Source organism: Trachypithecus francoisi, unplaced genomic scaffold (assembly GCF_009764315.1).
Source record: "Trachypithecus francoisi isolate TF-2019V2 unplaced genomic scaffold, Tfra_2.0 Lachesis_group8, whole genome shotgun sequence".
Lineage (NCBI taxonomy): Eukaryota > Metazoa > Chordata > Mammalia > Primates > Cercopithecidae > Trachypithecus > Trachypithecus francoisi.
In genome coordinates this window covers 112,474,290-112,492,048 of record NW_022681473.1, presented here as the reverse complement: position 1 = coordinate 112,492,048, position 17,759 = coordinate 112,474,290, and the positions used below count along the sequence as shown (strand labels likewise).

At 36.9% G+C, this 17,759-nt stretch overlaps 1 protein-coding gene across 1 annotated transcript; it reads left to right on the top strand.

Moving 5' to 3' along the window:
- The first annotated feature begins 15,113 nt into the window (after window positions 1-15,113).
- Window positions 15,114-16,113, top strand: LOC117080624 (olfactory receptor 8B12-like). Its single transcript, XM_033205818.1, has one exon. It carries the CDS (start codon window positions 15,178-15,180, stop codon window positions 16,111-16,113), a length of 936 nt encoding a protein of 311 aa, XP_033061709.1. The 5' UTR covers window positions 15,114-15,177.
- Window positions 16,114-17,759: the final 1,646 nt, after the last annotated feature.

Genomic DNA, 17,759 nt, shown 5'->3' with positions numbered 1-17,759 from the left:
TTTATCAATATTTTAGTTTTCAGTGTGCAAGTCTTTCACTTTCTCAGTTAAGTTTATTCCTAAGTATTTTATTATTTTTGATACTATTGTTAGTGGGATTGCTTTCTTAATTTCCTTTTTACATAGGCCACTGTTAGTGTATAGAAATGCTAATGCTTTTGTTTGTTGATTTTGTATCCTGCAACTTTACTGAATTTGTTTGTTAGCTCTAACAGTCGTTTTATGTGTGGAGTTTTTAGGGTTTTCTAAATATAAGATAGCATCATCTGCAAACTAAGATAATTTTATTACTTTCTGATTTGGATGACTTTTACTTCCTTTTGCTGCCTAATTGCTCAGGTTAGCACTTCCAATACCATGGTGAATAGAAATGGTGAGGGTGGGCATTCTTGCCTTGTACCAGACCTTAAGGAGAAACCTTTCCATTTTTCACCTTTATGATGTTTCCTGTGGGCTTGCCATATATGGTTTTATTATGTTGAGATACATTCCTTCTGTACTTATTTTATTGGGTGTTTTTGTTATGAAAAAGCGTTGAATTTTGTTGAATGACTTTTTTGGATCCATTGAGAGGATTATGTGATTTTTTTTTTTTTTTGAGGTGGAGTGTCACCCAGGCTGGAGTACAGTGGTGCAATCTCAGCTCACTGTAACTTCAGTCTCCTGTGTTCAAATGATTCTCCTGCCGCAGCCTCCCAAGTAACTGGGATTATAGGCATGTGCCACCACACTCGGCTAATTTTTGTATTTTTAGTAGAGATGGGGTTTCACCATGTTGCCCTGGCTGGTCTTGAACTTCTGACCTCAAGTGGTCTTCCTGCCTCGGCCTCCCAAAGTGCTGGGATTACAAGCATGAGCCACCACACCCAGCTGATTATGCGATTTTTAAAAATCCTTCATTCTTTTAATATGATGTGTTATATTCATTGATTTGTTTACATGGAACCATTCTTGCATCCCTGGGATAAATCTCACTTGATTATGGTATTTGATCCTTTAAATGCACTGTTGAATTTAGTTTGCTAGTGTTTTGTTGAGGATGTTTTCATCGATTTTCATCAGAGATTGGTCTATACTTTTTTATTTTTCCTTATAGTGTCTTTGTCTGGCTTCGGTATTAGGGTAATAGCAGCTTCATAAAATGGGTTTGGAACTAGAAAAAAGCATATAATGCAAGAACAACATGATTTGAGAGGGAAAGGGGCATTTTCCCTGATGCCCCTCGCTGCATAGGAGATGATGTTTTTCTCTGACACAAAGTTCACCAGCATTTTAGGGGTAATGACAGAGGAGTAGCAGAGATCCATGAGTGACAGATTGCTGAAACAGTAGTAGTGGGGGTGTAAAGCTGAGAGTTCAGCCAAATCAGGAGATCATGCCCAGGTTCCCCACCATGGTGACCAAACAGATCCTGAGGAAGAGGATAAAGAGAGGAAGTTGGAAGTCTGGTTGCTTTGTTAATACCCTGAGAATGAACTCTGTCACTGTACAGTGATTTTTTTTTTTCTTTTATTTTCTTCGAGACAGAGTCTCACTCTGTCACCCAGGCTTGAGTGCAGAGACGCGATCCTGGCTCACTGCAATCTCCGCCTCATGGGTTCAAGCAATTCTCCCATCTCAGTCTCCCAATTAGCTAGGATTACAGGCATGTGTCACCATGCCCGGCTAATTTTTGTATTTTTAGTAGAGATGGGGTTTCGCCATATTGGCCGGACTGGTCTCAAACTCCTGGCCTCAAGTGATCCACCTGCCTCAGCCTCTCAAAGTGTAGAGTGATTTTCTGTAGTCAAGAAACTCACTCCTCCCCTGGGTGGGAGGTCTGCAGGGATGGGAGAGAAGAGACTAAGGAAGGCTATGTATGAGCCTTTCTAGTTAGGCTAGATAAAAGCATCTGCCCCTGAGGGTGTTATCTTGAATTCTTTCCTTACTGTTTATCTCCTTACTCCTTCTAATGTTTTCTAGGATTCAGGCAATTTTGGAGTGTTTTGGAGATCATGAAGGTGGGAAAAAACTCCATCTGGAGTTTTACTGACCTTATCTTCCTTAATTACCTTAGAGGCCACTACTAGTATATCTTATTTCTTGGAATTAAAGACGTATTGGTATTTCCCTTGTCATCTATGTAGTTCCAAAATATTACCCCCAAAATGAAAACATGAGTTCATCTCATCTCAAATCCTAGTAGCATGGGACAATGATCACAAGTTAAGTCTTATTTCCAAAAAATAGAGTGATAATATCAATTCTCAAGACTGTTTTAAAAATAAAAATCAATAATATACATGGAAATGTTTTCCAGATATTCAGTTGCTGTACAAGTATGAGTTTTCATTCGGCATCTGTAATTTGTTCAAATTTTTCATTGAACCTGAGGTCCTAGGGTAGTTATCCTTAATTCTAGCTATACATTATGATCACCTAGGGAACCTTAAAAATAATTACATCAGGTTCCAATCTATAGGAATTCTGTCTTAATTATTTGTGGCATTTTCTGGGCATTGAGCTCTGTGTCTCTGGGTAGGCAGAGAAGTTCAGCCATAGAAGAAAGTAAAGATTATGTTATTTGACAGTTTTGTGTATATTGAACTAGAATAAATTTGTACCTTGAAGAATTGGGTAAATTAGGCCTGGAATACAGTTTCTCTTGAGTAAAATAAAGCACTGAGGAAAGATCTGAGATTGTTTGCTGTCTACGGTGCTCGGAGGATTCAGCAAAAGTTAAGATTGAATCAGGATTAGGAGTAGGTAGAACTACAAAAAAGCATATAATGCAGCTCACTAACCAAGAACAAAATGATATGAGAGGAAAGTGAGCATTTTCCCTGATGCCTCTCTCTGCATATTCTTAAATCCTGGGATTCTGAGTGATCAGAATCCTTAGCCACTTTCTCTCTTCACAGCAAATGTGTTCTATAGAATAATATCAAGATCTCTTATGCTTTACCATTTCTCTGTTTCTAGTCTATTGATTTCAAAATGCTATTTATAGTTAGCCTATTTTTAGAGCAAACATCATCAATGCAGAGAAGACATTCAGTTGATGGTAATCATGTGTAGATGCCGGGGTCTTGGTACATCTAAGTAAAAATGGCAGTTCACAATTGATCTCAAGAAACAACCGCTGTCACTGGAGCATCTTCTTATGATAATTTTTTTTCATTTCTCCTTTCTATCTAATGAGTAAAAACATAAGAAAACATAATTTATTAAAGCAGATGGTATTTTTTCTCATAAGTTATTTGCTAGAGGTAGTTTGGTAGATTGTGTTGAATAATTTATACAGTGGTGAATGTAAGTTCCTTGAAGGTCAATTGCCTGACATTGGCTAAAGATTCCTACATGATAAACAAGAAGGGTCATTAGATGAAATTACATTAAGCTATTTTGATCCTTAGATTTTATGATTTACCTTATGGATGAGAAAAAAACATTCCATGTGAGTGAAAATAATATTTTTTGAATTTGAATAATTTTTCAACATAGCGATTCAGCATAGTTAAAATTTAGTGAGTGAATTTCCACTGCCATTCATGAAAGATAAACTCCTATTGAAATTGTCTTTGAGCCATAAACAACTAGACAATCAGGCAAAATAAATGAAACAAAACTTTTCTGATGTTTGACAACAGACAATATCAAATTGATTTCTGAAAAGGAGGGAAAGAAAAAAACAAAACAAAACAAAAAAAAACATGAGCCCTGTGATTGTCTTGGCTTTCTTGCCTATAGGTATTTTTCATGTCACAATCTAGAGTGGTCAAAAGAAAGAGATCAGCAATTTCTAAGTTGAAAAATCAGAAGTCAGTATTTGGAAAGATGTATGTGGCTAGATGATGCAGGGCAGAATACCCAAGAGTAGGGGAGCTATACATAGAAAATCAGAGATCTGCAGAGGAACGTCTATTTCTTGATCTGCATATGTGTGGGATAAAACTTGATCTGCATATGTGTGGGATAAAACTTCAGAGTGAAGGACTACATGAAACGAGTGGTCAAAAAACTTCAGAAACTTATAAAAAGCTTGAAATAGTTTGATTTCTTTCAAGCCACTGTGTAGACATCTCATAATACATACAGCATTAGGTAGAGAGTTTAAAAGAGTGAAACAGCTTTGAATCTTCCTAACAAAGCTTTAAAATAAGACTTGGGATAGTCAAACTTATGTAAGTTAAGTAAATAACTTAACTATGTGCCAGAAAAGTATCTGATCATCTTCAAAAGAATACAACAAAATCTTCCACTCGATAATGTAAAAAAAATCACAATTTCTGGCATCCAATAAAATGTAACCAGTAAAGGAAGCAGGAAAATATAAGCATAACCAGAAGAAAGAGCAATCAATAGAAATAGACCCAGAAATGACAGCAGTGATGAAATTAATAGGCAAAGACCTTAAAAAAGTTGTTATATGTATTAAAAACACACTTAAGAATGAAAAGGAGAACATTAACACAATGCAGGGAAAAATGAAAAGTATAATGAAGACCTAAGTTGAAGTACTAGAGATGAAAATACAATATCTGGGTTGGATGTGGTGGCTCATGCCTATAATCCCAGCACTTTGGGAGGCCAAGAAGGACGGATCACTTGAGGTCAGGAGTTTGAGACCAGCCTGACCAACAGGGAGAAACCCCATCTCTACTAAAATACAAAATTAACGAGGCGTGGTGGCACATGCCTGTAATCCCAGCTACTTGGGGGGCTGAGGCAGGAGAATCGCTTGAACCTGAGAGGTGGAGGTTGCAGTGAGCTGAGATCATGCCATTGTACTCCATCCTGGGCAACAAGAGCAAAACTGTGTCTCAAAAAAAAAATCTGAAATAAAGCATACACTGAATAAGGTTAATAGATTAGACACTGCGGGAAAGAAAGATCTACAAACTTGAAAGTATAACAATAGAAATAATCCAAAATAAGGAACGTTTTGGATAGTAAAAGGACTAAAAAAGTGTAGAAACTCATTAACTTTGGAACCATACCAAATGATATAACATAGTTTAATTGGACAATCCACAGAATGGGAAAAAATATTTGCAAACTACCCATCTGACAAGGTATTAATAATCAGAATATGTAAGGAGATCAAACAACTCTATAAGAAAAAAATCTAATAATCTAAATAAAAATGGGCAAAAGATTTGAATAGACATTTCTTAAAAGAAGACATACAACTGGAATACAGGTATATAAAAAGGTGCTCAAAATCATTAATCATCAGAGAAAGGCAAATCCAAATTACAATCAGATATCATCTCACCCCAGTTAAAATGGCTTATATGCAAATTACAGGCAATAACAAATTCTGGTGAGGATGTGGAAAAAGGGAACCCTTGCACAATGTTGGTGGGAAGGAAAATTAGTACAACCACTATGGAGACTCCTCAAAAAATTAGAAATAAAGCTATCATATGATCCATCAATCAATGAAAAGAAAGGAAATCAGTATATCAAAAAGATATCTGCAATCCCATGCTTGTTGCAGCACTGTTCACAGTAGCCAAGATTTGGAAGCAATCTAAATGTTCATCAACAGATGAATGGATAAAGAAAATGTGGCATGTATACACAATGGAGTACTATTTACTGATAAAAAAGAATGAGATCCTGTCATTTGCAACAACGTGGATGGAACTGGAGGTCATCATGTTAAATGAAATAAGCCAAGCACAGAAAGACAAACATCAATCACATGGTCTCACTTATTTGTGGGATCTAAAAATCAAAACAGTTGAATTCATGGACATAGAGAGTAGAAGGATGGTTACCAGAGTCTGGGAAGGTAATAGGGAGAAAAGGAAGAGATGGAGATGGTTAATGTATACAAAAAAAATTAGGAAGGATGAATAAGACCTACTATTTGATAGCACAACAGGGTGAATATAGTCAGTAATAATTTAACTGTACATTTTAAAATAACTCAAAGAATGCAGTTGGATTGTTTGCAACTCAAAAGATAAATGCTTGAGGGAATAGATACCCCATTCTTCACAACATGCTTATTTCACATGGCATGTCTATATGAAGTCATCTCATGTACTCCATAAATATATACACCTACTATTTACCTATCAAAATTGAAAATAAATCAATTTATAAAAGGAAAACAAACAAAAATAATACAAGTTCTAAAGGAATACATAGAAGAACAAAAAAGCTTTTACAACCTTGGGCTAGGCAAAGAATTTTAGACAGAACAAAAGACATCACTAACCACAGTATAAATGGGACTTCATAAAAATTTAAAACTGTTTCTTGCAAATACTACTAAGACAATGAAAAACAGGCCACTGACTTAGAGAAAGTATTTTCAAAATGTATTTGACAAATGACTTCTATCTAGATGCAATAATAAGAAAACATAAGAGCCATGTAAGAAATATATAAATAGCCAAATTGGTCTACAAGAACATGAAAATAGGATTAATATCACTAATAGTGAGAGAAATGTAAAGAAAATTGTGACACCATTTCATACCCAATAGAATGGCTAAGTTAAAAATACTGACAACACCAAGCGTTGGTGAGAACCTGAAACTCAGTTATTGCTTATAGGAGTGTAAAATGGCACAACCACTTTGGAAAACATTTTGGCAGATTTTTACATAATTAAAAGAACACATTCTAGCTCATCTAGCAATTCCGCTGCTAAGATATTTATCCAAGTGACATGGAAGCATATGTCCACCAAATGACTTACATATGGATATTTGAGAAGCTTTCATTTACATTAGTCCCAAATTGGAAAAGATCCAAATTTCTCTCAATGTGCAAAGGAGTAAACAAATTGTGGTCTATTAATATGAATGACTATTATTCAACAATAAATACATTCATGTTGTTGGGTATTGATACACCCAACAACATGAAGGCATCAAAAATATTTATGGTGAGTGAAAGGAACTTGACAGAAAAGTGTACATACTGAATGATAACATTTTTACAAAATATGATAACAGGCAAAAACAATGCATAGTGACTGAAATCAGGCAATAGTTGGCTCAGACCAAGCTTGAAGGTCATTTATTATACCAGGGAAATTTTTATGGCAATGAAAACGCCATATATCTTGACTGAGTGCTGGTTGCATGAATATATACATTTGTCAAAAATTACTGAATTGTATACATCAATTGAGTTCACTTTATTTTACTTCAGTTATACCTCAATAAAGTATATATTTTATTTATTTTTATTAATTACTTTTAAAACTTATAGTCGACATATAATAATTGTATATATTTATGGGGTACAGTGTGATGTTTCAATGCATATATACATTTTATAATGACCAAATCAGGCTAATCATCATATTAATCACTTTAAACATTTATCATTTCTCTGTGGTGATAACATCCCAAATCTTTTCTTCTAGCTATCTTGAAATATACATTACATTGTTATTTGCTATAGTCACCTTACATTTTTAGCTTCCACATTGGAGTGAGAACATGCAGTATTTGTCTTTCTGTGCCTGGCTTATTTCACTTAACATAATGTCCTCCAGTTTCTTCCATGTTGCTGCAAAAGATAAGATTTCATTCTGCTTTATGGCTGAAAGGCATTCCATTCTGTATATATACCATATTTTCTTTATCCATTTTTTATTAGATGGGCATTTAGTTTGATTCCATATCTTGACTATTGTGAATAGTGCTACAATAAACGTGGAAGTGCAGACATGTCTTCAATATCCTGACTTCATTTCCTTTGGATATTTGCCCAGTAATGGGATTGCTAGATCATAAGGTAGTTCTATTTTAAAATTTTTGAGGAATCTCCAAACTGTTTTCCATAATGGCTATACAATAAAGTAGATTTAAATATTACTATAATGTGTGTAAATGGGTAAGTTCAAGAAATATAAAAATAAATTCCTAAAGCCTAGCATATAATCAAAGAAGTATGAATTAAAACAATGTGATGGCATTTTTAGTATGTATTGGATGTATTAGGAAATTGTTAGAAAAGACACGGAGAAAAAGATATACTCAGACACTGCTGGTAGGAGTGTTATTGCAAAAGCCTTTCTTGAGAACATTTCCGCAATCTTCTTAAAGAGCATATTTTTAGACTTAGCAATTTGACTTCTAGGAATTTATCCTCAAAAAATAAATGGTTAGGTTTCCAAAAATGCATATTCATCGCTACTGTGTTTATCATAGTGAAAACTGGACATAATAAAATGTCAAACAAAGAATTGACATACGAAATGATAGTACTCCCATTGAAGGGTATCATAAAGCTATTAAAAATAATGTTTAGGTTTATTTATTGACATAAGGAGATGCTGATCATATATAGTTTAACAAATATTTCAAGATACCATGTACAATATAATCTAACATCAAACATAATGCACCTAAATCTTAACAGTGGTTATTTGTGGGTGGTGGAAATATGAATAGTTTTTATTTCCTGCTCTATTGTAAAATACTATGTATAAAATACTACAAAATACTTTGTATTTTATAATTTTTCTAATGCATATGTATAGTACTTGTAAGAAATAAGTTGTTAAAAGGGATAACGAAGTTTTGCAAATTGCTCATTGTTGAACTGGGTTTTGATAAATTGTCCTGTTGGTAAGTTAACAGTTCAATGAACTGATTTTCAGGGAACTGGCCTGACTCTTTTAAAAGTTAGAATCAAATTGACTTTAGTATTGATGTAGGTGATTCAGCAGCTGGGAAAATGGTGTTGGTTGTTAAGATGGGATTACTGAAGGAGAAGTTTTTGGAGGAAAGATTGTGATATCAATTTTTTAATGTGTTGAATTTTAGATGTCTGTTGAGTGTTCAGCTGTGGACAGACATACAGATCTGGAAGTCATCAGCAGAGGGTAATAGGAGACAGGAGAGTAGACAATATTTTGGAGTGCGTAAGTAGAAAGCCAAGAGAAGAAGACTGAGGCTAGAACCCTGAGGAATATCCAACTTTTGTCCTTGAAGGACACTGAGAAGTAGCTAGAAGTTGAAGGAAGACCAGAAGGATGATGTGCCTTGAAAGAAGGAAGATGAGTGTTTTAAAGAGTTAGCTGTCCTCTGTGTCACGTAAAAAGAGACTGAAAAATGTTCATCGAATTTAACAACTGCTGGTTTCAAGAATGTTGTGATATATATAAGGCAGGTTTTTTGTTGTTGTTGTTGTTGTTGTTTTCCTGGTGAGCACACTTTTATTTATTTTCAAGTTAGAGTCCTCAGAATAACCTTGGGATCCTCATAATTGTCAAAACATGAGATCACAACTCAAAAAATCAATTTAAAACTTCAAATTTGAATTGATTTTTTACCTAGTAAGGGAGGGGTCTTGTCCAGCAAAGCAAACCATTGACCTTACAGGGATTTTTGAAGAAGAGTTTGTTGTGTCAGTGAGAGAAGTGGGAGTGGAATTATCTCAGCTTTATTTTGGATGTTGTAGTTTTCATACCTAGATCTTCCATTTGACTCTTTCTCATTTCTTCTCTCTGTTCATGTTTTCCTTTAACTTCCTGGGAACAGTTATAAGAGTCTTTTAATTTTTTTTTTTTTTTTTTTTTGAGATAGAGTCTAGCTCTGTTGCCAGGCTGGAGTGCAGTGGCACGACCTCGGCTTGCACATAATAGACATTTAATTTAATTTTATTATTAGTCAATTAAGATGTCTCTGTTATGCTTAGAATAATTTCCCTGCTTCTACTCATCAAACCACGTACTTCACTTCCAGTAAATTGCTTGAAGGTTTTTTATAGGTTTGTCCTGATTAACCCCACCATATTGTACTTTCTAGCACAGTCTTGATTTCTTTTGTACTCTTTACACTCCTCGTAAATGATAGATTTTACAGTATCTTTGCATACATTAGCACTTTTCCAGAATTTTAAGTCCCCTAGGAAAGAGAATTCAGTTTTGAGAAGTTTTAAGTTTCTTGGCAGCTCTCTAGCTAAAGCCTTCGAAGCAATTTCTGCCATTTAGCTACTTTCTTTTGCCAGCACCTACAAGAAAGGGGGAGATGTCTTCTACAAACACTTTGACCTTGACAGACAGAAATCTTCTGACATCATTGTCATTTCAGTGTCAATGAATGTCAGTATCAATGTTAACATGGTGAAGGCTTCTAACTTAGTTTCAGTAAATTTAATTATGTGTAGCTCATATGACTTTTTTCATGAGAATAAAATGTTTATCAAAACCTGTGGTTAATTATTTCAGGTAGTTAAGAAAATCCCCAGAATTATGGTTTTGCAATATGGATTTTTATTGCATTATAGTTACATGCAAGTTAATTACGTTCATCATTTTTTTGAAGATCATCTATAAAGTAGTCATCATCTGATAATGATTATGTTAGTGTACCCCCAAAGCTATAGGATTTAAAATTTTCCTTGAAGAAGTATTTAATCTAGTTGGGCCTTATGAAATATAGTCTTGAAATAATCAATGAATAGTATAAAATTTTATTAGACTAAGCACAGTAAGAGTAATATGGAAAAATGAGTCAATAGATACATGAGACAATGACTTAGTTTAAGCTCATTTTTCAGTTTTTCTTCCCATGAAACTCTTGGTAACATATATTCCTTACTCTTGAAATTCTGTCCACGTCTGGCTTCTGTGACATTTTATAAATTCCACGAAATTTACTAAGTGAATATTCTTTGGGGCACAATTTAATTCTCACAAACATCTGCAAATTCAATATTGTTATCCCTATTTTTTTTAGGTAGGATCACTGAGTCTTAATTGGGTTAATAACTTAGTCAAGTTCACCCAGGACATGAGCAACACAGTTGGAGTTTAATTCCCGATATTTTTCTTCTCAAATGCTTGCTCTTAGTTACTGCATTTGCTTTTTTATTTTTATTTTTTGACATTTCCTTTGGTCAGTTTCCTTCTTCCATTATCTATTTGTTGGTGTTTTTGAAAGAGTCAAACCTTGTCCGGATTATTCTGTCTTTAAACACTCCTCCTTGTGGCTATTTCCCCATTTTTCCATGACCACTTCCGCTCAGATGATTCCTCTATTTGTATCTGATCCCTTTACCCAAGTTCTGATTTTTCAGTTTTCTACTTATTTCTGATCCTTGTCATTTGGAGGTCCTGTTAATATTTCATATTTTTGTCTAAAACTCAGCTCTTTACCTTTCTCCCTCCTTGTTTCTCCATTCTTGTCATTCTGCTCCTGTTTCCCTGGGCTTAAAAATGTAATCAAACTTGATGTATGTCTCCTCGTCTCTGTTTTTCTCTTTCCAAGCACAGAGATGCCAAACCCTATTTTGCATTTCATCATAATATCATAACATGTGGCACTGTTCATCCTCTCTGTTTCTACTCTTGTGTAAAGCCTCTGGGCTGATTTCCCTGCCCTCAGTCTCTTCCTGTTCTAGCCCAATCTGCAATTACTTTTATCGAAGGAGATAGTAATTGTTATTATTTCTAGTAAATGATAAGTAAATTTTATTTATTTAATAAAATTAAATAAAAGTAATACACCTAAAAGAATTATTTATGAAATAATAATAAATAATAATAGATAATTTTCTGTGTGTCTTCGTGCCAGAAGGTGCATTATTTATTCATTATAACAATCCTTTGAATTACCAATATTTTTCTCATTTTAAGATTACAACACTAGAAACTCATAGAAGGGTTAAACAAACTTCCCAGGATCACAAGTTTGTAAGTGTCAGAGATTTGAGCTGAGTTCTGCCAGATTCCAAAGTTCATGCTCTCAACGCTTATTCAACTAGGACATATTTCAGAATGAAAGGGGAGATACTAGTAACTTTTCTGAGATAACAGGCATAAACTGGGATGGTTCTAGAAAAGCCAGGACTTAGATTAACTTTATAAGTTCTACATTCTACTTTCTCCTCATCGATTACAGCCAAATAAATAAAGAGAATGGTTGAGCGGATATTTACTTTTGGGGTAAAGAGTCGTATACTTATCTTTGTACTCAAGTTCAGGGATGATTGGAGAACAGCCTCTTAGAAATATCCAAAATAAATGTGGGATACACAGGAAACGAGCCTAACAGGAAACTGAGAACTAAAGACACAAATTTGGCAGTCATCCATATAGAGGGTTTGTTGAAGCCATGAAACAAAGTAACTCACTGAGAATTTAAGGAAGCAGAAAAAGCATGGAAAAAAGGCACAGAATTGAATCCTGGTAAATGTGAAATATGAAGGGACAGAAGTAGAAAGATGAGCCAATATGGGAGGTGTTTTCTTTCTGGCACAAACCATGCCTTTTGTATCCCTGACCTCGCATGTTACTGTACATGCTAAATACACTTATTAAATCAATTTAACATTAAGGACATTGCAGACTTATATGACTGGTGTTAGATGAATTTAATTTTGTCTTCTTTCTCAGGAGTTAATTAAGGCTATTTAAAGTATTGAAATGACTATTTCAAGTGCTGTCTCTCCTCTCTGTCCAGGTTTGTGCTTCTTATTGTGGTTGGGAAACTAGTAAGTTTAGTGATTGACCCCGTGCCATACGGTCACCACTTGATGATCTACCAGGAGTCTGAGCGCTAACACACATGCATGAGACATATATGTAAAGATATTTTATTGTATGTAAATGTTCACATGCTTTGTAATGTAACGTGTATAATACACAGTTTAAGTAAGAAATAGATACGAGAAGAAAACAAATTTTCAGATACGTTTTTTTTCTTTTTTTTTTACTTGCTGCTTGTACTGAAGTGAGTCATCAGGTAACACAGCTTTAGAGAAGCCTTGCCAAAGATGCATTTGGAAATGCAGTTGTCATGGCAACTGTCTCTGAAGTAACAGACAAAATCCCCCATCGAGCTTCCAGAGAACCTCCAATGTCTTCTTTGCACTTGGATCTCAAGGAAAGCCTGCTTTATGGATTTACGCACATTTTGTTTAATGAATTGTTTTTCTCCCTTTGTAACTTTTGTGCAGTGGGACTGAGACTGGGATTGGGATCCATTAGGGTCACTCCGGGGTGTGGACAAGTCTACGTGTATAGCGACAGATGAGGCAACCTCATTGCTGAGAGTGAGCAAGTCTTCACTGACATGTGTGCACTTCCTCACAAACACACGGGCTTGTGTGTGGTGGTTTCCCTTTAACTTGCCTGAAGATGGACTTCTGCTTTTGTGTTAAGATTTTATAACTTCTCCAAGAATATTTCTGCCATCGAAGCAGGATCAAAAACATATCTAACCTGTGGCCATACTGAAGCGCTAATTTCCCCAAATAGAGATGTATTTCTTGGCTATGAAATCTATCATCCTTAATGCACAAAAGCCCCTGGTTAGGGGTGTGAAAGGCCAGTTGCCACAGGAAACTATATTAGTCCCTGTATGAATGAGATCCTCTCCTGAAAATGGTTTTGACAATGTTTAGAGGAGCCAACTCTGGTGTCTGGAGACAAAATTGGGTGTTGTCAGTTATGCACATTAAGTGTCTTGTGATTGCTTAAGAAGCTCAGCAGAGTCCCTTGCCCCTGTGACATTTGGAGCTGGACAGACCAGGATTCTAGAATCTATTGGCTGCGTGTACTTCTCACTTTTAAAGTGGAGATTACATGTCTAATTTATGAAGGTACTGTGAGAAATACATGAGGTAAAATCGTCTGGACATTGTTGTTGGATCCTTGGTGTCTGTATGAAGGTGCTGGGTCAGATACAGTGGTTGCTACACAGTAAGCTCTCAATACAAGGTAGCAAGAAAAATTGTGCTTAAAACCATGTGACCTGAATGAAAGATCAGGTCATTAAAAGCCCCATGGAGCATTATCAAGTGTGAAAACAAACATTTCCTTTTCCTTAGGGAACTTGATCTCTGGCAGTGGCCCTGAGGGAGCCTGTAACTACTCTGAGGTCTCTACTCTAGAATAAAGCTCTTCAGATGCTTGTTATCCATGGTATTAGGAAAGACTGTTGTGTCATCTCTGGAAGCTGGGCAGAAGCCTCGGGGCAAAGCCACAATCAGAGATAGTGTTCTTCATCTCAGCAAAAGAACCAAGATAAATTGGAGGTTTTGATCCTCCAAGTGGAGAAGCAGAAGCAGTAGGGGTCTGGACTCCAAGCTGTCACATTCTTTTCAGCAAGGCCAGTTGGATTTCTGCAAAAGAGATGGGAGAGAGGCAGTAGACAGCAGCCTTGTGGCTCCAAGCTGAAGGGAGTGAGTGCCTGTCTGAGCCACTGGGTGCCACAGCAGAGTGGTTAAAAGCTCAGACTAGGGGAGCCAGACCACGGAGTTTTCCTGCTGCTGCAACTCATTTGCACTGGGGCTTTGTGCAAGTGGCTTAGCTTTGCTATCCTCATTTGTGCAATGGTGATGGTTGTAATGCCACACAGCATTCAGATACATTTGGTAAATGTTTCTCTTCTTTTTTCTTAGCCTTTAATGAATAACGTTCCACAATTACTCCTTCATTATTATCCTATACTAATTCCATAGCCATGCCAGTAAAGACTGTGGACAATACAACGTCATCTAACTGCTCCGGCTAGTACAGACCCCAAAGTAGAAGGTCTGGAAAGGTCAAGCAGTTCCCATCTCTCCAGAGAAGGGCCGCCGGTTTTACCTACTTGATCAAGGGCTGTAGAGGAAATGAAGTACACAGTGAGAGGGCCACGGCGAGGGTTGGAGGGTTGTCCCAGCACAACTCTGCTGACTGTCTCCTTAGTCACATCAGCCTTCACTCTGCAAATGTCACCCTCAGTTACTAGGATGGCTAAAGGCACTTGGGGAAGGTGAAAACAGAGACAAGGGAATGAGGAAATACCTTCTTGAAGTTCAATAATCTCTGCTCCAATGTCATTCTTCTTTTTTTTTTTTTTTGAGACAGAGTCTTGCTCTGTCGCCCAGGCTGGAGTGCAGTGGCCGGATCTCAGCTCACTGCAAGCTCCGCCTCCCGGGTTCACGCCATTCTCCTGCCTCCGCCTCCCGAGTAGCTGGGAATACAGGCGCCTACCACCACGCCCGGCTAGTTTTTTGTATTTTTTTTTAGTAGAGACGGGGTTTCACTGTGTTAGCCAGGATGGTCTTGATCTCCTGACCTCGTGATCCGCCCGTCTGGGCCTCCCAAAGTGCTGGGATTACAGGCTTGAGCCACCGCGCCCGGCCCCAACGTCATTCTTAAGAAGGGGGGGATTCTCTCTTTCTTGTTCTCTCAGTGACTTTTTCCTTCACAGCTCTTCCTAGAAGAGAATGGCTGCTGATAACTCCTCCTCCGTGACAGAGTTTATCCTCTCAGGCTTAACCGACCAGCCGGGACTCCAGATCCCCCTCTTCCTCCTGTTTCTAGGTTTCTACATGGTCACGGTGGTGGGGAACCTGGGCTTGATAACCCTGATAGGGCTCAACTCTCACCTGCATATTCCCATGTACTTCTTCCTCTTCAACTTGTCCCTCATAGATTTTCGTTTCTCTACTGCCATCATTCCCAAAATGCTGATGAGTTTTGTCTCAAGGAAGAATATTATTTCCTTCACAGGGTGTATGACTCAGCTCTTCTTCTTCTGTTTCTTTGTCTTTTCTGAGTCCTTCATCCTGTCAGCGATGGCGTATGACCGCTACGTGGCCATCTGTAACCCACTGTTGTACACGGTCACCATGTCTCCCCAGGTGTGTTTGCTCCTTTTGTTGGGTGTCTATGGGATGGGGGTTTTTGGAGCTGTGGCTCATACAGGAAATATAGTGTTTCTCACCTTTTGTGCAGACAACCTTGTCAATCACTACATGTGTGACATCCTTCCCCTTCTTGAGCTCTCCTGCAACGGCTCTTACATAAATGTCCTGGTCATCTTTATTGTTGTGACCACTGGCATTGGGGTGCCCATTGTTGCCATTTTTATCTCTTATGGTTTTATTCTTTCCAGCATTCTCTGCATTAGTTCTGCTGAGAGCAGGTCTAAAGCCTTCAGTACCTGCAGCTCCCACATAATTGCAGTTTCTCTTTTCTTTGGGTCAGGAGCTTTTATGTACCTCAAACCCCCTTCCATTTTACCCCTGGACCAGGGGAAAGTGTCCTCCCTGTTCTATACCATTGTGGTGCCCATGTTTAACCCATTAATCTATAGCCTGAGGAATAAGGATGTCAAACTTGCCCTGAAGAGAACCTTTTCCGGAATAAGCTTTTCTTGAAAAAAAATTTTAGAAACTGAGAAAAGAGATACTAGGATTTTTAAAAATCAGATTGTTTTTGTGATGATTTTTTTCAATGAAGAATCTAAGATTCCAGTGCTTTCCATCCTGTATACAGAGAAAATTTTAACTCTCTTTTCCGAGTGGATTTATTCTTCCCCACCCTCACCCTCATCTCTTCCTTGTTTTATGAAGAAGTGTCTACACCTATGGAATATTCAGTGTTGAATGGGACTTAGGAATAATTTTATCTTTCCCCTTTATATAATACACCACACATTGGAGACTCAGAAGTATTTGTGTATTTGCCCAGGAACATAAAATTACCTAGTGCCAGACCTGGGATTGGAATCCCAGCTTGAATCCCAATCCACACTGTTTTCCTTTATGCTATTCTTTATTGTCTCATCTCTTTTTGGAAGATTTCATTTCACATGCTAGTTGACCTAACCAATTTAAGTTCTAAATATATTCACAGTAATTTCATGCTATTTTTCACAGGATAATTTTAATGTATCACTTTTTGCAAGAACGTAGGAGGTGAAACGTTTTGTTGAGGTGGTCTTGGCAAAATGACAAGATCAGTGTTTGATGAATTTTATAATGGGTAAGTGGGAAGTATGTTAGGTTTCATATAGAAGGAAGCGTGGGGCCCACCGACTTGGTGAGTGGAGCCCTAGGGTTTAGAACTAGTTTAATGGTTTAGAACTTCCAAGAGAGAGATTTAAAATTTGAAGGGATGTAAAGATGTTGGGTGGAGGTGTCGTATGTTATTTTAAGACCAACAGAGACAGCATTTGGAGTTTCATTTCAAGGGTTAACTTGGGTGTTAGAGGTCTTCTGGAGAAGTATGTAGTTCGAGATGATTGGGAGCTGCACTATCCAATATGGCAGTGACTAGCTGTGCATGACTATTGAACACTTGAAAAGTGATCATCCATATTGATACATACTGTAAGTGTGCAACGTAAGTATAAAATACACATTAGATCTTTGAAGAATTATTATAAAAATATAAAACATCCCATTGATAATCTTTTTTTTTTTTTTTTGTATTTTAGTAGAGACAGCCATGTTGCCCAGGCTGGTCTTAACTCCTGAGCTCAGGCAATCTACCTGCCTTGGCCTCCCAAAGTGCTAGGATTACAGACTTGAGCCACTGAGACCGGCCCCCATTGATAATTGTTATATTAATTATATGTTGAAATAACATTTTGGATATATTGTGTTAAATAAAATATATCATTAAAATAATTTTCCTTCAGTTTTTTAATATATGTACCAGAAAATTTAAAATTATATACATGGTTTGCATTATTTTCTACTGGATGACACTGGTCTAGAGGAAGTAACAGAGCAGAAAATACTTTGCAGCACATATCAGGGAATCACCAAGCAGTTGCTTGCTTATTTATTTATTTATTTATATTGAGTCGGAATCTCGCTCTGTTGCCTAGGTTGGAGTACAATGGCGCAATCTTTGGCTCACAGCAACCTCTGCCTCCTGGGTTCAAGCAATTCTTCTTCCTCAGCCTCCTGAGTAGCTGGGATTAAAGGTGCGCATCACCACACCCAGCTAATTTTTGTATTTTTAGTAGAGATGGAGTTTCACCATATTGTCCAGGCTGGTCTCTTGGCGAGGCTGG